Source organism: Convolutriloba macropyga, chromosome 15 (genome assembly GCF_964194025.1).
Source record: "Convolutriloba macropyga chromosome 15, txConMacr16.3, whole genome shotgun sequence".
In the NCBI taxonomy this organism is placed as follows: domain Eukaryota; kingdom Metazoa; phylum Xenacoelomorpha; order Acoela; family Convolutidae; genus Convolutriloba; species Convolutriloba macropyga.
In genome coordinates, this window is record NC_134482.1 from 18,233,814 (window position 1) to 18,259,003 (window position 25,190).

Below are 25,190 nucleotides of genomic sequence, written 5' to 3' on the forward strand. Positions count from 1 at the left end.
TCTTTTTATGCTAACATTGCAAGAACTCTGTGAGAAATACTTTGAAAAAAAATCCCTTCCCTGTTACATTAAAAAGTAATTTATTTCACTCTTGGATGCTCTTTTCAAAATCTAAGATCGTTTACTCTGCTTACTATGCTTTTGTGTTAATATTATCGGCTGTTTTGACCGTGTGTTTTGTTGTAATTGTAGGCGCTTTGCACAATTTTATAAAAGATTTCTGATGTACCCAACTTAGGCAAATTTGTGTAAAGTTTTATCCGATTAAACTTCGAAATAAATAATTCAGCTGCTAGGACATGTGAATGAGAAGAATATCACGGCAATGATCATGCTTACGACGCATATAACAAACTTCTATGCTCCAATTAATCTGCCGATTTATACGCTGCATTTTCTCTGCCAACAATGTTTGTAAAAAACTCCACTTAATGAAAGATGAGAAAGGGTTAAAGATTTGAAAACATGCAGCCTTGTTTCTAAAGTTATATGATTTCTTACTCTATATAATGAGCAAATAGTACCTGCCATTTTTCTTAAAACTGCGCTTAGATGTACTTCAAATGACAATTTTGGATCAAGGTAGATTCCTAAATATCGGCAGCTCTCAGCAGATTTCAAATTTCATCGTAAAGGAAAGCTTTAAATTTACTAGTCGTTTCTTTTTCTACTCTTTTTTTCATGTTTTTGATGACTATACTAGAATTAATTTCAATAGAATGTATATTAATGCCTGTCATGTTTATCTTGTCTGGTTTTTCCATATTCCAAGAAGTTGTGGTCATGTAAGGAAAGGCACTCCAAGAATCCTCCAAGAATTTCAGGGAATTCTTTCCATACATTTTGTAAGCTAACTTCCTCACCCAGTTAGCCACAAATCTCTCGCAGTGGTAGATCTGTTTTCGAGCAATAGTTTCCAGTTACAACGTCAGCAAGTGTCTTAGTCTTATTTACACTGTTTTTTTTTGGATTTTTCCGTTTTTGCCCATCCCCCCCCCAAGTTATTGGGTGCATACTATTTGCATCCCCCGGCGCATGTCCTATATTTTTAAATAATGATTTTTTATGCAACGGCACGCGCTCTTTAACTGGGGGTGCATAACGTACTGAGGGAGAGGGCACAAACGGAAACGATCACTCATTTCTAATTACTTACATTGATGTAATTATCTTCTCCCGTGAAAAAATATTTCTTGAGCCCGCATGGACAAACTAAAATGCTATTTTGGGAATGATAGTTGTTTGTCGCTAAGGTGGAAAGCAAAAATTACTCAAACCCCTTCTCCGAGCCCTGCTCCTGGATTTATAAAAAAATACTTGCCAACAAACTCCGCCAATATTTTGAACTTCTCCGGGACTGAACGTCAAGGCTTAATCAGTACTGATTCAGTGAAATTGCAAAACTTGGATAAGTACTGTATCAGAGCTCTGATCATGTCACTTTTTTGACTTGTCACGTCTTAAATCAGGTCTTAATTCTTGACAAGTCTTGCGCAAGTCTTGGCCAAGAATTGACAAGTCATATGCAAGTCTTGGCCAATATTTGATAAGTCTTGGATCAAGTATTGAGCACAGTTTTAATTGTTTTTGCTCAAAATTGAAAAAAAGTGCACATGACAACACGAGGACTTCCGCATAGTTCACTTGGTAGAGAATGAAAAAATTCTAATATCGCCCAGTAATGGCAACTTTTTTGTGCTCATTGAAAACAAATTTTGTTTCCGGGTGAATAGATCGGATAATTGAATTTCGTATATGCTCAATTCAGAAATTGCTTGGTCAGATTAGCAAATTTCTCGTAAAAATTCTTACCAGTTTTTGTTTATTTTGAAATGCAATAATTATAAATAATCTCTTCTTAAAACTCTACTTTGTCTAACTAGGCATTAATCAAGACTTGTCAGGTCTAGGTCAAGTCATGGCTCAAGACTTGACTTTGACTTGACAAATCTTGAGCAAGTCTTGACATGTCTTCACAGGTCTTAAGACTTTAGATAAGACGTGATCAGCACTGATTTGTCAATTCAAGACGTGTATTTCACTGGAAAAATACTGATCAAGACTTGAAATTTGATCTGGGATATCAGCGCCGTTAAGTTTCAGAGAGTAATTTTATTTAACGTGTATCTCGCTCTCATTTCGAAACGTAATTGTGGGCAAAAATAATGCCCAAGGATAGGGTGCAACATATTTGACAGGTTTTTTTTTATTGTGGGGGCTATCAACGAATAGTTGTGATTTAACTCACATTGTACTGATTTGGAAACTATTTAAACCTTGTGTGTAAAGTGACACCTTTCAGGTCTTTTCCCATCTGGAAGAGAGAAGTCTGAATCTGTTCTGCTTTCTATTACTTCGACTCCACTTCCTTTTCCCGTCTCCTGAAATACAAGATAAAAAAGATCAAGTAGTAATTTTAGCAGTTTTTTTTGTAACACTTGCAATTTTTTCAAATTTTTTAAAAATTTTTTTGAAAGTTTTTGAGTTTTCTCAGCAGCAGGGGCCTTAGCTTATCACATTCTATCCTGAGGGGGGATCTATTCTGTCCCCCCTCCCCCAGCTTTGTGGGTTTGATCATTTACGCCCCCAGCCGCACGTGCTATTTTTACATGGTAACGTGCTATAAAACAACATATAAATTGTAGCTGGGGCATTAAAAAACACTGGTAGGGGGCATTAAAAGATTGTAGCTGGGGCATTAAAAAAACACAATATTTTTCTCTTTCAAGTTTCCAAAGAATAGGAGAATACTGGAGAAGAAACTAAAACTAAGTTATACTTTCTACAAAATAATTTGCACAAGACTGTAAGCCAATATTTACCCAAAAGTTGTATTAAACAAAAGTTTTATTAAACTACACTGAACAATTTGGTTTGATAGCGAAGTCGAAAATGATCCTGCTGGCTCAAACTTTCAGAATTATTTGGCTTAAAATTATACAAGAAAAAACAACATCGGCTCAAAAAACATACAAGTGACAGTGCAAGAAATTGGAAACAGTGATAAAGCAAAAAGATAAAATTTGTTTAAAAAACGAAAATTATTTAACGTTTCCTTAGCAACTACAGGCAAAAAATCAAAAACAACGATCAAAAATTAGCCGAAAAGATGATTAATAAATATTTTTAATTCATTTTGAGATAAACTGAAGCAACAATTTGTGAAAAATTGCCCTTATTTTGCAGCATTAAGAGCAGAACAGATAAGGTTTTTTTTTAAAAAAAATCAATGCAACAAAACTCTTTCAATTAATAATAAAATCTCCTAATAGATAAAATATGATGTGGATAAAAATGTTATTTTCTTCAGCTTTTTTTGAAAAAGTGGTATTTTGAAAGCTTGAACCCAGGTATATTCCCAGATTGTCCTAAAATTACAAACGTTTTTTCACTACATAACAGTGGAGAGAAATGTAATCAATCAAACTTGAGACTTATTTCCCCATTACCAACAAAAAACAAACTTTTTTAAAAATTGATTAAAGAATTAGTTTCATATTTAGTGATGTTCCATTTACTTTCAAGGGTTCTATATTGGTTCCCAACAGAAAAAAGGACAACTGTTACTGTTTTATTTTTAATAACTTTCAAAAAAACTAGCGGACGATCAATTACCTCTAATAGCACATTCTCGGGCATAAAAAAGGGTTTGATAACGTCGATCATGGTTTTTACTAAAACTTTGTAAAAATTATATAAAAGATGTTACTTTCTTCATATCTAAACAGAAACAGTTGGGCCAAATTTGCTCAAGTTGCGAAAACTTGTGCGCCCAAGTGCTCTGATCTTGGCCTGTTTTTTGGACGTTTATGTGAAAGATATAAGCAAAAGAAAAAAATCAGAGCAAACACTTGTTGGTGAATCTAACACAATCCTACTTGCAAATGACATGATTATAGAACCCTCCGCTAGATCAGAAGTTTTTATAAGCGTTCAACAATATCAGCTAGAAAAAATAGCGATTGGTTAAAGCGAAGCAAACTTAATCTTAACAACGATAAAAACAAAATAGTTTTTAGGGGAAAAAATTCCAGAGCAAAACGTGACTACTTAAAATCAACTGGAAATAAATAAAAAACGGATCTTTTCCGTTTGTGCCTGGGTGCATAGTGGGTGCATATTATTTGCACCCACCAGAAGCGAGTGCAATGTTTTTACAATGATTTACCATGTAATGACACCCGCTCTGTAATTCGGGGGAGCATAACGTACTGGGGGACACAAACGGAAAAGATCCCGAAAAACAATGATGCTATGCGCTCTCTTGGATTAACAATAAACCATCATTGGTCATTCAAAATTCAAAGAAAATGCTGTAAAGTAAAAATTCTCACCATTCAGCCTGTTTTATAGACTCACAAAAGGTCTCACTAAAAATTAGATAGATTTAGACTTGGAAAAGTTAACTTTCAAAAGTTATGTTCAGCCAATTGTTCAATATGTGCCAATGATATACAGAAATCTTGTAGAAGTTCTGTCACTTTGGATTTTTCATATTTAGTTTAAAAAATTCATTTTTTTATCCCTTATCAAAATTTTCCCTGAAGAAAATTGAACTTAATGTGTGCACTAAAGAGAGAAATTAGATATTTTCTGAAAGAGAGCCGCATCTTTATTGATTTCTCAAATTGTTGTCCTTCTTAGAAGTTGCTAAGATTCACTAAAAATTTTGGATCTATTCAGTTTGTGCTTCCCCCAGAACGTAATCCTCCCCCAATTACAGAGCAAGTGCCATTAATAGTAAATCGTTGTGTTAACATATAACACGTGCGTCTGGGTGTTGCAAATAAATTGCACCCACTAAGGGGGGGGGGGGGGGGGGTTAGGAAGGGCACAAAAAAGATGCAAAAATTTTTAAGCATGTTTTGTCCTTCAAGCCCTCTACAATCAAACAAGAATTTAAATGCTCAAAAAATGCTTTTCAAAAAGAGATAAGCTTATTTATGGTTATATGACACATTACTATGTAAAAAACACATGTGCGCCCGGGGGGGGGGTTCAAAATTGTGTGGGGGCGAATTATCGTACACGATTGTGTACCTTTCTGGACATGTAGGCCAGTGTGTACAGGAAACCCTTCTCGTAGTCCTTCACACTGAAAGGCATCACAATCTTGTACAGAATCAACTTCATCTTTTCCCACTTCAGTCTCTCCTTCCTTCTTCCTTTCCTTTGTTCTCATTGGCCAGTAAGTCATTCAGTCAGTCGCAGTAGATCTATAGGCAATTTCAGGGTCTTTCCCAGTCCCCCCCCCCCCCCCATGGCCCCCATTAAAATTGGGGAGGTGGGCTCTATATTATATGAAAACACAAAGCTGGGGTGTCTTTCCCATTACAGCCCCCCAGCTTAGTGGTCAGATCACCTATGACCCCTCATCATGGTAATTATACCATAATGGGGGGGGGGGGGGCTATAATTTTAGGGGGGGGGGGGGGGTGGCTATAATGGGAGAAACCCCAATTTTCGATGTTCGCCTCGTTATAAAAACCCTCGTTTGCTTAGTGGGGTTACTACAGACCCCCGCCATATACCAGTAATTATACCACACTGGGAGGTAAAACTTCGAGGGAGTGTGATGGGAAGGAGCCGGATGTTGTTCCTCCGGAGAGTATAGTAAACCAGTCATTGTTCACTTTGTCCGTGTCATTATCTTTGTCTTAATTGTCAGTGTTTGTTTGCTCATTTAGTTGTTGTAAATGCGCACGTGTGTCGGGTAGTATTTGTAGTGCCCAAATTGTTATTGCGGTTCTTTCCCATTTATAGTCTCCCCTGCCTATCCGCCCCAACCATAACCTCAAATGATTACGTACAACTATGCCGACGTAATACGATTACGTACAACTATGCCGACGTAATACGATTACGTACAACTATGCCGACGTAATACTATGCCGACGTTTAAGAGTGCCGAAACTGAAATTGATTATAAAAATGCCGAAACTGCTATTACCAATTAATTATCAATTAAATGCTAACCGAATGCTGTTTTGAAAGCAACCAGGGCACGCTGGTCAGTATTCGGTTGTGATAGATTCATATTAAGTCCCACGGGCCGCTGAGGCATGGCCCTGGTCCGCAATTATCATTGTTTGTTTTAAATATTTCTCCCTCCAATTATCTTGTCCTGATAAATAATAAAATCCAAAGTCTCACAACTTCGTGGTGATTGGTTCAGAAATTTTGCGCTCATTTCAGTTAAAGTGATCTGATTGGTTTAGAATTTATCGGGCGAAAAATTGAATAAATTTTCGGCACTCTTATAATCGGCATAGTATTACGTCGGCATATTTGAACGTCACCACCTCAAATATCAAATATCTTTTATTTACAGCATTAGTTGCTCATTTCCACGACCCATTAATTTCTTGGTATCTTTTCAGCTCCTAATGAGGGGGGGGGGGGGGGGGGGTAATTAGTTTCTAAAGATACATATGCAGCTCGTTTCCCCCAAGTTGATTGGGTTTAGAAATCGTTGGATGAGATATCATTTCTTAGGGATACGTTTCGAAAGAAACCCATCAATCCTTATATTTCCTGATTCCTTAGAAAGGTTGCCTGTTTCAGCACCCCGTTTGAACACGGTCCCAAGAATGTGGGGAAGCAGTTGGGCCAGAATCTCTTATTCCAGCGAATCAAGTCAATTGAGCCCTCATGCAGACCCAGTTATCTCAAAAATAACCAGGTAAAAGTTATAAAATTTTAATACGTGGTTAAACGATCTCTTGCACTTCTTAAAAATCATTATTTGTCAAGCAACATCTTAGCAAAATCACCAAAATTTTATCTTGACATATCTTGATAAAATGTTGACAGCATTATTAGAAAATTTTTCTATAAATTCTTGCTCATTGAGATGGTGTGGTGATCATCAAGGTATTTTAAGTTTCCCAAGAGTTTTCAAGATCTTGTATGACATGGAAACATGCATTACGATTATTTTCCCTGGGCCATCTTTGCAAGGAGCCCATCTCTTCTCTAAACCAAGACTGAACATGGCTACATTAGCCCCCCCCCCCCCCCCCCCCCAGAGTTTCCACGCCATTTTTGTTGGGTACTATAATTCGAAAAATTCACCTCATAGTGTTAAAAATTTGGATCTCAACAATTATACTCCTCTACAAAAAATATATCAACCCCATTTTCAAATTTTAGGTTCGAGCCTCACTAAGCGCCAGTCAATAACCGGATATAATGTTTTTTTCTTCAACTTCATGTGAATCATTTCAGGTGTTCAACATCAGTCCCCTGTTGATAGACTTCGTTCGAGGTCTTCTAGACAAGAACCCAGACACTCGACTCGGAGACCAAACAGTCCTTGACCACCCCTTTCTGCAATCAATCGACATGGACAGACTTAAGAGGCGTGAAATCAGATCCTACATAACAGTAGAGCCCTTCAACAGGAGTAAAATATCCAAATATATCCAAAAGGAAAAAGGTCAGCCAGCCCATTTGGATCTGAGCCGGTCTATTTACCAGGAGGAGAATTTGGCCGGTTTTTCCTACGCTGTGCAAGAAGCAAGCTTTGAGTAAACTTCGTTTTTATCTCTAACTCACTAATTTTTATATTTGTTATAACTCATTTTTTTTTATTTAGCTCAGATTTTTATAAATATGTTTTGTGAGCAACCGCTAAACAGCATATTTAACGGAAATATTTTGAGAAAGGGAGAGAGGTTGTATTTCGAAATATGGAAGCTAATTGGCTGAAAAGCCCGAGCATACTTTAGAAACCAACATCGTCAAGGAAAAAGCTGATAAAGTTTATATCACGGCAGAGTCGAATTGTAACAAATTGTAAAGGAAGAATTATCCCACATTTGTTGGTAACAACCACACGATGTCTGAAAACGGGACAAAACATATTGCAAATTTTAGGTTAAAATTGTTATTCTTTGAAATTACAAACAGCAAAATCTAGTAGCTATTATTTTGACGTTTAATATACAATTTTACGAAGTTAATCAAGCTTTATTATAAACATCATCCATCTAAGTTAAAAACAAAACTTTAAAAAATTATTTTCATATTTGCAGCTAGGTATATTTTAGGCAAGAAATATTTACGGGTCTCGAAATCACCAGATTTGAAATTTGATACCAGTTCTTAAGGTATTGCTGAAGGTACCAGATCTGAGCTCTGCATTTGCACACAAAGCAGTTGCTAAAACTGTGGTTATTCCTAAAGAGCAGTTAAGTTTTATTCAACGAACGATTATTTCTTGTTCACGAAAGGCAAAAAGCGATGATTCATTATCAGCTGTTCTGAGTAAGATACGTGACCATACAATACCTGTCAAGGCTATACATACGGTTAACAGAGATATAATATAACAAACTAAACTGCAGCGTAAGATAAGTTTACTGCATAGTAGATGCACCAAGGATGGTGAGTCCGCTCTGGTAAAATAATATAGTTTAATAGTGCTTATATTAGTGTTCGGATTCTTGGTTTCCTTCCTAGGGTTGCACGTGTATCAAAAGCAAAAATTTGGACAATAGATCAAAAACGAAATGATTCAGCTTGGGCCTTGGCCAATCAGATTCTAGTGCTCACTTCCTGTTTTGATATTTTGTTTCCTATCAAGAATCATATCAAAACCAACCAAAACCAACCATTGTTTTTTAATATGTAGTACCCATTTTTTAAAAAATTTTATTGTCCTTTTGACCTATTGTCCGTTCACCATTATAAATGGCAGATTTAAGTAGTAACAGAAAAGCTAAGGTCCCAATCAGAATTGAGAAAACAATAATTCTGTCTTCTGATTGGATGATTATTCTATTATACACCAAACAAAATAGCAGTGTTCTGAAACAAGATGCCATCTTTAAGATAAATCTACTGTGAAAAAATTTTTTGGATAATTTACTCTCGGTTGGTTGTGATAGCTTCATGTCACTCCTGCCTTGGCATTGAGAAATGGCTATGGCCTAATAGGCACAACCACACGCAAAAAACTAGAATACGAAATAGGCTATATCAAATTCAGGTTATTTGAACGCATTCAGTTTCAGTGGCATAAAGTTCTCGACCAATCATATCTGTTGAAAGTTCTATATTTTGGTTCGCTTATTTGTTGAAACTTTGCCGTTTGAAACGTATTTATACAATATAGAGAGAACATCCACACAAGGGTAAGCAACAATGGCGCAGGTGACCCTCTGATGGAAGACAATTGGATCAAATTGTGGAATGATTGCCGAGGTAAAACTAAGTTGACATTCGAACAAGTGCCAGAAAGTGCCAGATGGATGATAAAAGTAAAAATTCATAATTCGAATATACCATAGGGCAGATTTCAGTGTGAGTTTGAACTTTGAATAAGTTACTCTTCTCACTATAAGGTGGTATTAGAGGAGTATTCATTATCAACTGAGTTGAACCAAGTCAAAGCTACTTGTCAAAAAAAATAGTTTGAGCTCCGAATCGGTTAATTCAATGCTATTGAGCAATCTTTGTAAAGTTGCTTTTGTATAAAGGTTTCCGCTCCAGTTAAAATTGAAAACTTTCATGATGTGAAGTAAACTCCATATCAGGAAAAACTTTATGAGCAACCATGCAATTTTCTTTTCACACGTTGCGAAATAAGCTATTATATGAATATTTTTAAAAAATCTTTTTTTGCCCATTAGTTTAAGACTCATTTACCAAATATTCAAAAACACAATTAGATAAAATTTGTTAAAAAAAGTCAGAAAAGTTAAGTTGTCAGGTTCATAGAGACTAAATCTGACAAGTTAATTTTTATCGTAAAATCTCAATGAAGGAACTCTTAACGGTGTGCTTAGAGCTTAGTCAACCTTTTTAGCTTCCATTGAGCGCTTTTCTATAAATTTTCCTAGAAATTTCTCAACAGGTTTACCTCTCATTTTAGTTACGTTACATCACTTTAGTTCTTGTCACAATCACCAACTATGTGCGAGCCCAGGTATAGGTCAGTTTTTTCCTTGAAACAAGTATAGTTTCAATTGATTTAAAATAAAAACTTCCTGGAGAAATTCTGAGAAACGCTTTCAAATGGAAAAAAATTTAGCATGTCTTATTGTAGTCTGATTTATAACTTACATGTTAGTACTTAACAAGCTGTGAAGGATTTCTGTTACTGTTTAGAGTTTAATTTTTTTTAATTTTAACTGTTTGTGTTTTTTCAACATTATGACTAAGCATTAGATTTAAGTCCAAGGAAATCACAACACTCGAATAGCCGATGTCATCGAAATCAGCCTACGATGCACAGTGACTTTGAGTTCTCCAACTGGAAATCAAAAAAATATAATTGTTCCCAATGTTTATTAATATATTTTAGAGATAAATTCTCCCTCATATTAACAGTACCTTCACCAGCATTGATATGATTATACAGTCGAACAGTCAGTCCATTTCAAGACAGAGGAACATATGCTGTTATAGTCTGCCCCATAACGATAAAATAAACGAAAGGTTGAAAAATGCCACGAAATGTAATTGAGCATCAATGCAGTCTGAGTCTGAATAAGAGTCTAAATCAGAGTGTATCAGAGCAAAATGTGACATGACAGACTCTGAATCAGTACTGAATTGTTTCTGAAAAGCCTCTTGATTCAGTACTGAATTACTCTGAAAGTTAGATACTTGCGAACGCTTCTGTTCCTGTAGCTCTATCATCTGATTTTTCTAGTTGTTTTAAAATTGAACTTTGACATTTGAAACTAAAAATGGTTTGCTAAAACCTTCGCTTATTTCAACTTTATAGGACACGCTATAGCTATGGTTTCAAGTACTTAAGGCACGAAGCACAGTGGCAACCCGTAGTTGATATCAATTTGTATTTGAGCATTTCTATCAAAAGCAGGTCTGGACAGATCGGATATGTCGTAAGAGCTACTGTTGGTTGCAATAATGCAATTGTAGTTCCAAAATTGTCCACTGGTTGGGCTGCACTCGGCCCAGGCGCACCCGATGTATTCAGCCTCAGACCACATTATCTGAAAACAAACAATTTGAGTTCAATATTTTATGTGAAGAACGTTTTCAGGACTTTTCTATGCGCTAGACTATATTCAGACAATAATTTATGCTATGAATTTTGGTGTAAAGTGTGGGTTGATTAGTGGGCTATTTTTTGTGCGTTGACGAAAAAATTCAATATTAGAGCTTTCATTTTATGGAGCATAGACTTCATACACCGAAAAAGTAGTGAGAAACTGTCACAGTTTTGAGCATGTTTCATAACTAAAATTTTCTAAACAAATTTTGAATTTCAAACTTAATTTCTGCGTTTTGTTTTGACGCTTGATAGTAAAAAAATCATTCCCGAAAACTTTTGAGTTACGAGCTCAACTCGGGCTAGTTTATTTTTTCGGCAACATGATTCTGTTTTGTCTCAAATCTTACCCGAGCAAATTTATCAATTCTGCTTGTTCCCCCTCCATTTCGTGGTGAACACTTCCTGTAGCCAGCGGGCTGTCCAGTGCTGCCACTAATTGGGTATCGGTAGTAATAGTAGTTGCCAAACCTAAAATTCAAGGAGTTTTTTTGCTAACTTTATTAACAGTAATTACTTGAGACCTATTATTTATACCAAACTTGTAAAGACCTATGATATTCGTTGGGTTAAGTGTTTAATTACCATTTACGTTTTGTTTAATTTGTGCCTAATTAAATTCTTGCTAACATATTTTGCGAGACGGAGACTCATGTGCCAATATATACTCGCTAAAAGCAGTTAATAATTTTTCGACCTTTTTGAGTTTTTTTAGATTGTCTTCAATTAGGGATAAGTTTAAATAGTGTCACCAGGTTAGCCATTTTTTAATGATTTTAAACCTTCCGGCGGCCTGAAGAGGAAAAAACGAAGAACGTGCAACCTTTCGTCTATTTTAAATACTCGTATCGTGACTGCTATTTAATTAGCGTCAACAACGTGTCAAAAAATCAACCAACTTAATTGTAAAAATTATATTTTGGCTTTTTAAAATGCACCGATTTGCGACGGGGTGGTTATCTTTATTGTATTGCGAAATTATAGGCTATTTTATAAGATTCTTGCGCGTTCTGCAGTTAAGATGCATTCCCATTCGACTATTTAACTAGAGAAGAGGTAGAGCGTATTTTAGTGCTTATTCATGCATTTATTTGTTAAACTTTCCGACAAAAAAACTCAAATTTCATATCCCCTAGTACAAAATTGCTAATACACTCAGGCTGGACAAACACAAGCAAAGAATTACTTTACTTTATTATAAATACCGGGCATTAATGTTGTTGCCACTAAAAATGTGTAGTTTCTTGGCATTCAATTTGTACACCATCAAAAACTAATTTTACATGCTTTCGTCAAATATATAAAATCTCCAAATTTCGCCATTAGTTATAAGACTCTTCTACGAAAAATGGACCTGTTCCGTTTCTGCGCCCCAGCTTAATATCGTTGCCGATATGTAAAACAAATTTCATGAAGAAGTGTCCAAGAAACAAAATGCTGAAAGCGTACAATTTTCTCACGGAAAACTACAGAATACGCCTGAATACCACCGACTCAAGCAAACTAAACCAAAAATTTAATGATTATCTGTATCAAGTTGTTCCCGTATACTTAGTTGACAATAAAACTGGGTTTGACGTCTTTTCATAAAAATAGGAATGATTAAACCTAATTTTGTTGATCGTGAATTTTTTACTATGTAATACGCACGTGCTGGGTAACTGGAGGTTGCATAAGGTACTGGTGGGGTGGGGGCACTAAGGAAAAGAAAATGTTTATCTTGCCGAAATCTTGTAAGACCAATTTTTATTTGGTAAGATTCTGTCAAAAAATACTGTAAGACGTCGTAAAGATAGCCATCTCAATTATTCGGGGCGTAAAAATCCTCGATGCGCGAAAAAAAATTTTCATGATCTACTTTATAGCTTGGCGATGAAAAGGATTTTTTGTTTTTTTGTAGTTTAGAAAAAGAGGCAAATAGGAAGAAACTAAATGATGACAAAGAGTATTATATAGCCGGCCAAAGAAGGCTCTCCTCGGCTTTGTTTCACGGCAAATAAAAACTCAATTTACCATTTCTCGATTGACTCATAAGCTCTCTGATTGGTAGGACGTCCCCCGATAAATTTGGTTGACACTCTCGCACAGCTCTGCATTCCAAAACAACCACTGGAACTCATCTTTTTAGGCGGATACTCGTCACATGGCTCAAATGCTTCTGCTAAGAAGGCTGCAACAAACAAAAATAAATAGCTGATGAAGAAAGAATTGGACTCAAAATTGAATGCTGCCTTAAATTGATCACAATTTTTCTTGATTTTTATGGCTTTTTATGCGTTAAACTAAAGCACTTTTAGCAAATATGTACCCCAAAAAATCTCGGAGAGTTTAATTAGAAGAGAACTTTGTGAAATTTTTCAGCTTTTCTGAAACTCTTCACATTCCGATCAGAAATTAAGATTATTATTCGGGCTATAAATAAAACCACCTATCCGAAACCGACGGAAGTAGAAAAAAAAACAGAAAAACAAAATAAACAGAAGTTGAAGATTTAATGTGTTCATTGCCTCTTAAACTTTTGAATGTTCTACGCGCCATGCTTTTAACAAAGACTATCGAACCAAAAAACACGCATCGAAGAGGTACAAATATCTGACTAAAAAAACGAGAGTGAAAAGGCTGAGGTAGAGAGGAAGAAACATCAAAGGAGAAAACATTAAGTTGCTTTACACTATTTTTATTCTTACCTGACCAAAGTGGGGAGAATAAAAACAAACATTTTACCTGTGGAAAAATTTAAAAAAACGCTGATGAAATGTGATTCATTAACTGTTGATCTGTTGTATTGATAACCACCGTTATGTTAACCAAGTTAATTGCCAATTAAATGTTTCATTTCTGACTTACCAAGACCGTAGTGCCATTTGAGTTGTGTTAACAATGCCGAACTTCGCTTGTCATTCAAGTTACACAGAAAACTTTGTGCCAGTTTCGACTGTTCTGTAATTCCACAGCGGCCAGACCCATAACTAAGAGAGTACGGAATTTTGAGAGGATCCCACTCTGATGGTGTAAAATTCCGGACAGGATCCAAGTCAATGCTGGTGTCATTTCCGTTTGCTAGTTGCTGAAATTAGATATTTTATAATGAAAAGTACATTAGAGAATTTATAAATATACGGAACTAGTTTTTCAGTGAAATAATCATTTATAGATTTTCAGAAACATCACTAAAATTTTTCCTGAAGATGCTACCTAAAGTGTCGGTAACGTCCCCAAGAGTCGCCCTAGTCGAGACATGTTAATCTTGCACGATCTTGCAAGATTTTTGCAAGATTAACATTCTGAATCGACTAGGGCATCGATTATTGCATAACTCTATAAGTTGCTTTTATTCTCGAAAATATGATCAAATAAATAGAAGAGATTTTTAAAATCCTTTATTTGCAAACATTTTTATCTGATGTCAATTTCTCAATGGTAGTTTTGTCGTGGTGAGTTAGTTAAATCCAATTCAGATTTTAACGTAATTTTTTAAGTTAATGCATAAACTTTACAGAAATTTGGCAGCTTTAACAGCAATTTTTCAAAGCCAAATAAATGTTAGAAAGAATTAATAATGGTTAGTTTATGACTAACCACTAGTAATAAATCTAACATTTATTTAGATTTTAAAATTGATACTTAAGGTACACCCGGACCCTAGTGTCATTAAAAATCATTACTGAATCGATCATCGTAAATCCAGTCTCTGTTTTTTTTCTATGCGCAGAGTTCTGATCAGGGCACTTATTAGACATATTCGTATAAGATTAGTACGTTAACTTAAAAAGCTATTTTAAACTCTGAATTGAATAATTGAACTTTGTCTGCTATGAGTGACAGTGGTTCATCATTTTACCGAATAACATCAGACCTTAATTACATCGATTAAGTTTGAGAAAGTTAATCAATTCCGTTTTGCTAGTTTAATATATGGTATTAACATGAACGTTACGGAATTGGCTTAAATTTTACATCTATGCTATTTTGAAGGAAAATAAGTAACCGAAATCCACAAAATTGGAACATTTGAGAATCTCTACAAAATTTGCAGCCAGTTCCGTTTTTGATCGTAACGCAACTCTTTTTTTTCGAATTTAACAAACTGAGTTCAAAATAAAAAAAGTTTGCCAGAAATTCCTCAGTTTGAACTTTGAAATATGTAAGACAATCGTCAAAAAATTAACTCAAATTTAACAATCGCTGTTGAGGACCGCAAGACCTGTCTCTGCGGTATAATTATTTGTTTTAGAATCGAAAGATGGTTTGCAAAAAATAGAAAAAAAGAGAACTCTAACCTGCAAGATATCGATACATTTTGGATTCTGAGGGTCTAAACTCTCTGCTTCTGGAACCCAAGCACCCTTAGCAAAGGGAGCCACGCCAAACAAACAGAGAAATAGGAGCATTTTTTCCATTTCTAAAGTACTGTTTCTGAATTTGGACTGAAGTTTCAAGTGAGTGATAAACAAAGATCAGTGTCGCGTATTTATAGCCAAACTTTGGGCAGAGCAGTTGTTTTTGACCCTCTGTCAGCAAAATGAACGTCAGCAACAAGTCAAATAGACGTTGTCAACCAAACTTTATTAGTGAACACGTGGTTTTGACACTACGATATTTTAACCGAAAATTATAGCAATTAATACATCAAAATAAAAAAAAAAACAGGTATAAAAAATAATCCTTTTTCTTTGTGTAAATACCCTTTAAAAATTAGTTGAATTCCGACTTTTTTGCAGCATCCGAGAATTATGATTAGGGTAACATTATCACAAATCTTGCAAGCGTCTTAAATGGAGATTGCCAAAAATGGGAAGAGAATCAGAAACAATCGGTTTTAAAAATTTATGCGTATAAAAAATTTGCAAAGTCAAGACAGTTTTCTCAGTAATTTTAAATTTACTATTACAATATTTAATTTAAGCATTTTGAAAAAAAAACATCAAAAAAGTATAGACATGCAAAAAAAATTAAGATATAAAACGACGGGTTGACAAAAAATTGTATAAATCGATATACATTTCACTAATGAAAACGTAAACCTTGCGTTAAAATTATGTAAAAATTTGAACCTTGAGTTCGGGGAAAGTAAATGATATGAACCCAATATGCTGGGGTCACAAAGGAAAAGTAGATAGTTTTCAAATAAAGAAATAAATTAAAGTAAGCCTCAATTTTATCTAAAGTTGTTTTCGTCTGATTATTTTTGGTCTGAATAGTAGTCCAATTTTTTGAGAGGACAACGTTACGAGCTTTGTGAGATCCTGAGATTTAAACAAAAGCAGACTTCATTATTTGGGACAGAAGAATATAGACTACGTCTGAGACAACAACAATTTTGCATGGAGAAAACAAAACCTAAAACAGAATTCGGGAGAAACTAACCATTTAAGCGCGGCTACTGTTCTTCTTTCTTTCTATAGAATTCACTGCGTCTGAAGTCCAACATATTTTTTGTCTTCAATTGTTTTAAATTTCCCTTTACAGTAGATAAATTTGAACCATGCGAAAACAAAGAACTTTCTTAATTGAAGTTTTTCTTGATTTTTTTGTGTGGAATAGTTTTTGCAACGAAATGGTCTTTGATTCTCAGAACTTCCTGCACTGCCATTTTTATAGGAAAACGAAGCCATTTGTGGCATTAAGTTACTCAATTTTTATTGCATAATTCATTTCTTCACACTTTATGCTGCAAACGAGTTTATATTCCTTCAGAAAAAAGAGTAAAAAATATCCCATAATCGTAATTTGTTGAAAGTTGACAAAATATATTAAACAAGCTGGCTGAAACCGAACTTAGGCTGACAAACTTATGAAATTAAGATTTTGTAACGAAGATTTTCTTAGGAAAAATCTGGTGTAATTTTTCATTTGAGTTGGCGAGTGTCGTGCAACAATAAAGTCAGAAGTGAAACTTGAAAAAACATTGACTTTTGTCCTTATCGCAACCAAAACGAGTTGGTTGTTCCCGCAACTTAAAACTGAAAAAAAACTTAACAAACTGTCTAGAACAATGTAATTGAATCCTTATCTACATTCTCTTACATTTTATGGTTTACCCCTCGTTCAAAGAACAAAACCTTCTTTCCCCAAAACAATTTTGAGGACAAAAGTCTCCCCTGTTACCGGCAAATAGTTTCTTTGTTCCACAACTTGTGCGACGCACTGAAGAGAGCATCAGCGGTCAGTGCAACCATCAAGTTCCGAGCACAGTAAACGGAACCCGAAAGCTGGCAGCCGGTCAAGACAAAGAAAAGACACAGAAAAGACACAAAAAAAAGACAAGCAATTTTTTCAGCGACGAAGCCAAGTTTGGGCTACAAACGTCACCCCGACGAGAGGATCAAGTTTTTTTTACCGGTTTCAGACGTCACCAGCAGAAGTCCGCCCGAGGTCTCAGACGTTGCCTCTGATGTCCTGTTCCCCGGTTAGAGCCATCCAAAATCTCTACTTTTTTTTCGACAAAAAGCCTCCAAAAAATTGATATTTGTCCCCCAAAAAAAGCTTATTTGTTACTATAACACCTCGATTCAAAAACCTTGACTAGTTTCATTATTTTCAAAGCGAGTTAAGGCAATTTTCTCATTTTTAAAGAAAAATCTGCGAAAAAAAAACACAAAAATCAGAGAAATGTTCCTTAAATCAGAAAAACCAAAAAACACAATTTACTTTTCTGACTACATATCCGTTTCAATTGCGGAAAAAACTATTAAACCACTCTTTTGAATTGGTTTGTAATCAAACAGAAAGCTATTTGCATCGATATATCCAATCAGTATCATATAAATAAGAAATGTCGGAGAAAATTTTTTGAATTCAGAAAATTCAAAAAACACAATTTAGTTTTCTGACTACATATCCGTTTCAATTGCGGAAAAAACTATTAAACCACTCTTTTGAATTGGTTTGTAATCAAACAGAAAGCTATTTGCATCGATATATCCAATCAGTATCATATAAATAAGAAATGTCGGAGAAAATTTTTTGAATTCAGAAAATTCAAAAAACACAATTTAGTTTTCTGACTACATATCCGTTTCAATTGCGGAAAAAACTATTAAACCACTCTTTTGAATAGATTTGTAATCAAACAGAAAGCTATTTGCATCGATATATCCAATCAGTATCATATAAATAAGAAATGTCGGAGAAAATTATTTGATATCAGAAAATTCAAGAAACACAATTTAGTTTTCTCACTACCTATCCGTTTCAATTGCGAAAAAAACTATTAAACCACTCTTCTGAATTGATTTTTGATCAAACAAAAAGCCACTTTGATCGATATATCACATCGGTATCATATCAATGAGAAATGTCAGAAAAAATTTTTTGAATTCAGAAAACTCAAAAAACACAATTTAGTTTTCTGACTACATATCCGTTTGAATTGCGGGAAAAACTATTAAACCACTCTTTTCAATTGGTTTTCGACCAAACAAAAAGCCACTTAACAAAGCCACTTAACAAAGCCACTTAACAAAAAGCCGCTTAACAAAAAGCCGATATATCACACCAGCATCATATCAATAAGAAATGTCAGAAAAATTTTTTTGAATTCAGAAAATTCAAAAAACACAATTTAGTTTTCTGACTACATATCCGTTTGAATTGCGGGAAAAACTATTAAACCACTCTTTTCAATTGGTTTTCGACCAAACAAAAAGCCACTTTGATCGATATATCACACCAGCATCATATCAATAAGAAATGTCAGAAAAATTTTTTGATTTCAGAAAATTCAAAAAACACAATTTAGTTTTCTCAATCCATATCCGTTTCAATTGTGGAATAAACCAATAAAACACTCTCTTGAAATAATTTGCAGTCAAACAGAAAGCCATTTCCTTAGATTTATCCAATCAGTATCATATAAATGAGAAATGTCAGAAAAAAATTTTTGAATTCAGAAAAATCAAAAACACAAGTTAGTTTTCTGACGACATATTCATTTGAATTCCCAAATAAACCACTAAACAAACCCCTAAAACGAGTCATTGTCAGTCAGTTTGATAGTTTCAACTTTATAGGGAAGTAAATAGAAAGTCCTTAGGCGCCACACCAAATATCAAAACTTCCATTTGACGAAAATAAATACCATTTTAATTTTTTTTTTGGAAAAAACGTCCAAACTTGATTTTTTGCAGAAGTCCTCGGTCTCAGACTTTGCCGTCTGCGGAGTCTTTTTATTCTTATTGGTTTCAGACGTTACCATTAGCAGAAGAGGAGTTTTCGAAGAAAATTGGTTCCAGTAGTCACCAGAAAATTTGATATTTTTTTCCTACTCTCAGTTATTTTGAAAGGCAGATCTCAGACGATATCTGTCGGAGAGAGCTTTGAAAGTTTAGTAGAATCAATGCATATTAAAGATAACGAAGAAAGAGTGAAAAACAACAGATAAAGTCACACAGTTTTAAAGAGAACGAAAAAGTTTTTGCAAAACCCGAAAAAAGTCAATACACCAAAGAGTTCCAAAGATCTCCACAATATGACTCGTCTCTGCAATTTTCTAGCATTCAGTAGCCCCTCTGTAACTCTTGTTGCCTAAACGTATCGTATTTTTACAAATTTTTTATCTTTAGCCGTCACAACAACAATAAACTCCTAGAAAAAGAACAGGTTTCAAAGTTATAAATTCGCAAAAAACTGTGAGAGTTATTTTTTAATCATAGTGCTCGGTTAGGGTTAGGGAGGTAAGGAAAGTTTCTTGGGTAGCTTTATAAGCCAGGTAATTTTTTCGAATTTGAGAGAAACAGACGAGTTTATTGAAGTTTTCAAGAAAAAGGAGTTTAATGTAACAATTATTTGAGTTCTGGTCTAATATTGGTTCAACTGCATAATTGTAGCAAGGCACAGTTTTCCTGTAAACCACAGTAGCCACACACACTAGTTCAAACAGTTAACGCCAGCTATTTAGGCGAAACTTGTGTTAATTCAACAAAAAACAAGCAATTATTTAGGTCTGTTGAACGAAAAACGGTTAAAACGCGCGAACGTTCGGAAAAGCTTTTAGGTTTTTTTTAGTGCAAAAAGCTAGATTTATCACACAAAACACATCCTAGGACATCATTTTTGAGAAAAGTTGCGTCGCTGGTCTTTTGAACAAGAGAAAACTGGGATCATTAGCATTCAAACCTTAGACAACCTTTTTTCAAATCAAAAATTTGCGTCGCTCCGGTTTTCAAAGCCGTTCTTCACCTTCAGTAATGAGCTGCTTCACCAACAGCTTCAACAGTCAGCTTCAACAAAGCAACAGCCACCAAGATGTCGAAGCATAACAGCGCTGAATGTCAGTTTGCCATCAATATGTTCAAAGCCACAGAAATGTCAATGAAGAAACTGCTCGATCTCCTTGAGAAAACTGTGGAGCAGAAAAGGAGTTTCCGATCATTGTCTTTGATGATCAACAAGATCAAAGGCCAGGAAGCGGAGCTCAAGAGACTTTCAGACTTTCAGAGGAAGTGATGAGACAGCAGCCACATCAAAGCACTGCATCATCAATATTGAATAGGCAAACGACATTAATAACTCGACTCAATGAATTGGAACCGCATGTCGATCTCTTGGACGACGATGGCCAGATCAGTCAGTCTTCCAGTTGCATTAGAGATGATGCCAGCATGATCTCCAGCAGAAAAAACTTGTCTCAGCAATCAACACCTGTGCCCAGTGACGACAAGGAACGAATCCAGCATCAGCGCGATATAGAAGAAAAGCAGACCAGCAGTAACTTCATCAATCAGCCGCCCCCAATACCACCACGGCGAAGACAACCATCATTGTTTCTACAAACATCTAATGAACCAGGACTTCAAATTCAACATGTGCTAGAAGCCCACCAAAGAAATCCTAAAAGGGAAGTTCATGAAAGTCTTCTAAAATCGAAAAATAACTTTGAAAACCAAATAAATGCTCCCAATCCTTTTCCCTACTTTGACAAAGATACCAGCCAGGAATTCACATCTCCAACAAGATTAGGTAAACTCAAAATTGCCTCCACTCTGAAAAATAGACAGGTCAACGAAATTGAAACAGCTCAAATCAACTTGAGTGACAATTTTAACATGTCGCAGAACCTTTTGCTTCCAATCCAAAATTTGAACCTTTCAAGCAATCACTCACTTTTAAACCCCTTCAATTTGGCAGATCCAACTATTCAATTACAGGCAGATGATCTATTTTACCCAAAACTCGGTATTGGAGAAAACCTTTAATTTAAACTTGCCAAATCAAAGCAATAATCAGGATTCAACTGCCAACAGAAATCCTCTATACCATAATTTTCCCAATCTGCAACAGGATTTTGGACCTTCTCAAATTCAAATAGGAACAAATGGATACCTCGATAGTCAACTGTTGAACTGTGATCTGCAAAAACTCCCCTGCTTACCCACAGTGGCAAACAGAACCTCGCATCTCCCAAGTAGAACTGATAAAATAGTAGCAGAAAACAGTTGCCTACAATCCAATCATTGTATTAATCCTATAACTGGGGTACATTCCGCAGGTTTCCCTCCAATTACTGTACCCCTGATGGAACAAAAGCATCAAAATACCGTCTTAAATCCTGCAGCTCCTAATTTTCAGCCAAACCAGGTAGCTTCAGAATCAAACGTAATTGCAGCTCCTCTGCAATTTCCACAACCTGTGAACAGTCAACACGGCCTCGTCAGCACAAGCTTCTCAATTAATCAAAATATGGCACAGCCCAGTCAGTTGTGTAACAACCAGTTTATTCCTGGCTCTCAACTTCAATCGAACCTTCAAGCCCCAGTAACTTCCACGATCCATGGCCCAATGTGCATTAATCAACAGCTAAATCCTGTTGGACAAAATCAGTTCAGCCAGCCTGTAACCAACCAGAGTTTACTACCCACTGTCAATCAACATATTAGCTCAGTACACTCGAACACTAATGTAACACAGGAAAGAGGAAATAATGATTTCAAACATTCAATCAAATTGCCACCTCTGAAACTTCAGAATTTCAATGGTAACCCTATCCACTTTCACGAGTGGATCAATAACTTCAACACAATGATTCAGAACAACACTTCCATTACAAACACGCATCGTATAACCTACTTGCAAAATTCTGTAAGTGGGAAAGCAAAGGACTTGATTCATGCTTACTCCTGCGATCCATCTTATTATCAGACAGCACTGAATGAACTAATCCGACATTCCGGCGATTGTACTGTAGTTGTTAATGCGTTCATAAACCAGCTCGAAAACTGGCAAACACCAGTTAAGAAAGAACTCATTAAGAAAGCCAAAGAGAAAACACCATATCATTTGGTTGTGAAATGGACTGAACATTGTCTTACCGAGCTCAGCTCAGACCCCACTCTCGTCGATTTTCAACAATGGTTAAAGCTCCAAGCTCAAATCTACGACAAAGTGAGTCGAGAAAGCAATCAAAGAACCATCAGTTCTCAAGCCTCAAAGTTTGTCAACTCGAACAACCTACAAACCAAGCCATACAAAAGCAACCTCCCATTGTCAGTCAACAACGCATCAGCGGAAAACAGTAGAAAACATTGGAACTTTGCGCCTCAGCAGAAACAACCGTCAACTTCACAAAACGTTCCGAATAAAACTTTTAACACAAAACGATCTTGCGAGAAGGTCAAACAAGAACACAGCATTGCCACTTGCCCTGAGTATCAGTTGTGCTCACCAGGTGATCGATACAACCTCGTCAGCCAAAGCAATTTGTGTACAAACTGCTTGAGCAACAAACACCACAAACAAACGTGCCCATCGCAAAAACGATGTCAGGTTTGCAGTGGATTCCACCACACAACTCTTCATGATCCTGCCAAGCAAATCAAACGCCCTACAGCAGCCTTTTCCACTGAAGTTGTTTCTGGTAGCAATCCAACAGCTTCTTCTAGTAGTAACGATTCAAGTCAAAATCCAAATACATTTTCTCAACAGAAAAGTCAAACAAACAAAGCCCCCAACAGCCGTTATGGCCAAACTTTCAACAACCAAAGCCATCAAAACGTGCAACGACGTAATTTAAACGGCAATGCAATAAACCAATCGTTCAGCATTAACCAGTGCTCAGAAACACCGAAAAATTGGTATGAGCAATTGCAGCTTATTCCGGTATCATTCCTCAAGGGGGATAAAGCATTCGATACCTACGCCCTCATTGATCCCGGTAGCCAATTCAGCTTTTCATTGGACGCCATAGCTGAATTTCTTGAGCTTCCCCGTGAAACTCAACAGTCAGTACCACTACAATTTCTCAATACAGAGAACAGCATGTCCCTCTCGAAAATTGTTGAGCCAGTCACAATAACTCCATATAAGTCAACTGAAATATCGTTTGAACTCTCTCGAACGTTCAGCACCCCGTCCCTGAACGTCGCAGCTGCAAAAATTTTTGAACTTAATCAAATTTGTGATGCCTTCAACAGTTTGCGCCACATACATTTCCCAAATATTGCCGATGGCAAAATCGGCGCCCTCCTCGGGGTAAACGCATTCGCATTCACCTACCCTACACATGTTATACCTGGCAATCAAAATCAACCGTTTGGTGTGAAAACTAAACTTGGTTGGACTCTCGCTGGTGTATATGAGAATTGTATCTCAGCCACCACTCAACAGCCCGCAAGTCAGCAGAAGAAACTTATTTTCAATGTGTCAAGAAACAGAACAGATGAACCCGGACTTGACGAACTTGTTCAACAGTTCTGGAGTATTGAAGCAGATGGCATTCAGAAGGACCGTGAACAAGTTTACACAAAGCAAGAAGAACAGTTTCTTGATATTTTGAAGAACTTCATCAATCACAATGGTGAATGATATGAAGTCAAACTGCCCTGGAAATCAGAAATAAAGTTGGAAAACAACTTCTATTCTGCACTGAACCAAGTCAAAAGCCTCAACACACGCCTTCAGCGTAAGCCTTCGTTGCAAGAAAAGTACAATAAGACTCTCTTGACAGACCTCGAGAAAAACTATGTCAAACCGGTGGAAATGCAAGATCCTCAACCAGACAGAATTTGGCACCTGCCACACCATCCTGTGGAAAATATCAATAAGCCCGGAAAAGTCCGCCGAGTTGCAAATGCCGCATCAAAATTCCGCGGCCAATCGCTTAATTCAAACCTTCTTACTGGACCAGATCTCCTTAATAACCTTTTAGGTGTCCTTATGAGATTTCGAGAACATCCCGTGGCGGTCCTTGCGGACATCGAAGGCATGTTTATGCAAATCGCCATCCATCAGTTTGATCAATCTGCTCTTCGATTTCTTTGGTTAGCAAACAATCAGATACAACAGTACCAATTTACCCGACTCATCTTTGGAGCAAATTGCTCGCCTTCGTGGGCAATATACCTTCTTAACCATTGTGCCAATGAGAAAAATCAACAATTCCCAGAAGCCCTCAAAGCCGTCAGAAAGCACTTTTACATGGATGACTACATCCAATCACATGCAACAGAAGAAGACGCTTGTAAGGCAGTTCTTGAAACAAAACATTGTCTGCAAACAGGTGGGTTTCGACTCACAAAATTTGTTTCAAACAGCTCTGTAGTTCTAAACCAAATCCCTCCAGAAGACAAAGACAACCAGACAGATGTTGTTAGAGTTCTTGGTGTTAAATGGATTCTTGAGAAAGACTGCTTTCTTATGAAACCTCTCACTAATTACCCAAAAGATGCCTCAGCATACACTCAACGTAAGATCTTTAGTCTCGTCTCCTCGATCTTCGACCCAATAGGGGTAATGTTGCCATCAACGATCCGTTTCAAAATAGTTCTTCAAGAACTGTGGAAACTTGGGAAAAAATGGGACGAACAAATTGCCCCTCAAGTAGATAAACCACTTCAAAAGAATTTGGACTTATACTTTTCTTCACCAGAAGTGACATTGAACAGAACTCTGAATAAGAGTTGCCATTCACCAGAAAGTGAAAATGAAATCCATATATTTGTCGACGCCTCAGCTGTAGCAGTTGCAGCCGTTGCATACTTGAAAACAGTTCCTAACTTAGGCACTGATGTTGAAACTTGTTACTTAATAGGCAAATGCAAAGTTGCTCCAATTAAACAAATCAGCAGACCCAAATTAGAGTTGGAAGCCGCAGTCATCGGAGTGCGCCTTCTTTCAATCATCATGAAAGAGTCATCGTTTCACATTACTCGCTCTACAATCTGGACAG

General features: G+C 36.2%; 4 protein-coding genes across 8 annotated transcripts in view; 2 read left to right on the forward strand and 2 right to left on the reverse strand.

The window, feature by feature from the left end:
* The window catches only part of LOC142354548 (phosphatidylinositol transfer protein 1-like), a 22,511-nt gene extending 16,729 nt beyond the window's left edge, over positions 1 to 5,782 (reverse strand). Inside the window, exons 1-4 of one of the 3 annotated variants that reach the window (XM_075406867.1) lie at positions 5,634 to 5,782; positions 5,041 to 5,216; positions 2,277 to 2,381; positions 734 to 896 (exon numbers count right to left, since the gene is read on the reverse strand). In XM_075406867.1, the coding sequence (XP_075262982.1) occupies positions 734 to 896; positions 2,277 to 2,381; positions 5,041 to 5,133 (361 nt within the window). In that variant the 5' untranslated portion in view covers positions 5,134 to 5,216; positions 5,634 to 5,782. Of the gene's footprint in view, positions 1 to 733; positions 897 to 2,276; positions 2,382 to 5,040; positions 5,217 to 5,561 lie in introns of all 3 variants that reach the window. The other 2 variants (XM_075406866.1, XM_075406868.1) reach the window with 2 other exon arrangements.
* The window catches only part of LOC142354546 (RAC-beta serine/threonine-protein kinase A-like), a 59,370-nt gene extending 51,757 nt beyond the window's left edge, over positions 1 to 7,613 (forward strand). For all 3 annotated transcript variants that reach the window (XM_075406864.1, XM_075406863.1, XM_075406865.1), the window contains exons 10-11: positions 6,565 to 6,682; positions 7,228 to 7,613. In XM_075406864.1, coding sequence (XP_075262979.1) covers positions 6,565 to 6,682; positions 7,228 to 7,533 — 424 coding nt within the window. In that variant the 3' untranslated portion in view covers positions 7,534 to 7,613. The remainder of the gene's footprint in view (positions 1 to 6,564; positions 6,683 to 7,227) is intronic.
* The window catches only part of LOC142354325 (ras-related protein Rap1-like), a 519,643-nt gene that overhangs the window by 315,250 nt on the left and 179,203 nt on the right, over positions 1 to 25,190 (forward strand). The window lies entirely within an intron of this gene.
* Positions 10,277 to 15,453, reverse strand: LOC142354076 (uncharacterized). The gene is made up of 5 exons (XM_075406352.1): positions 15,307 to 15,453; positions 13,874 to 14,093; positions 13,040 to 13,196; positions 11,377 to 11,497; positions 10,277 to 10,967 (listed from the first exon to the last, which is right to left on the reverse strand). Exons 1-5 carry the CDS (start codon positions 15,424 to 15,426, stop codon positions 10,764 to 10,766), a joined length of 822 nt encoding a protein of 273 aa, XP_075262467.1. The 5' UTR covers positions 15,427 to 15,453; the 3' UTR covers positions 10,277 to 10,763.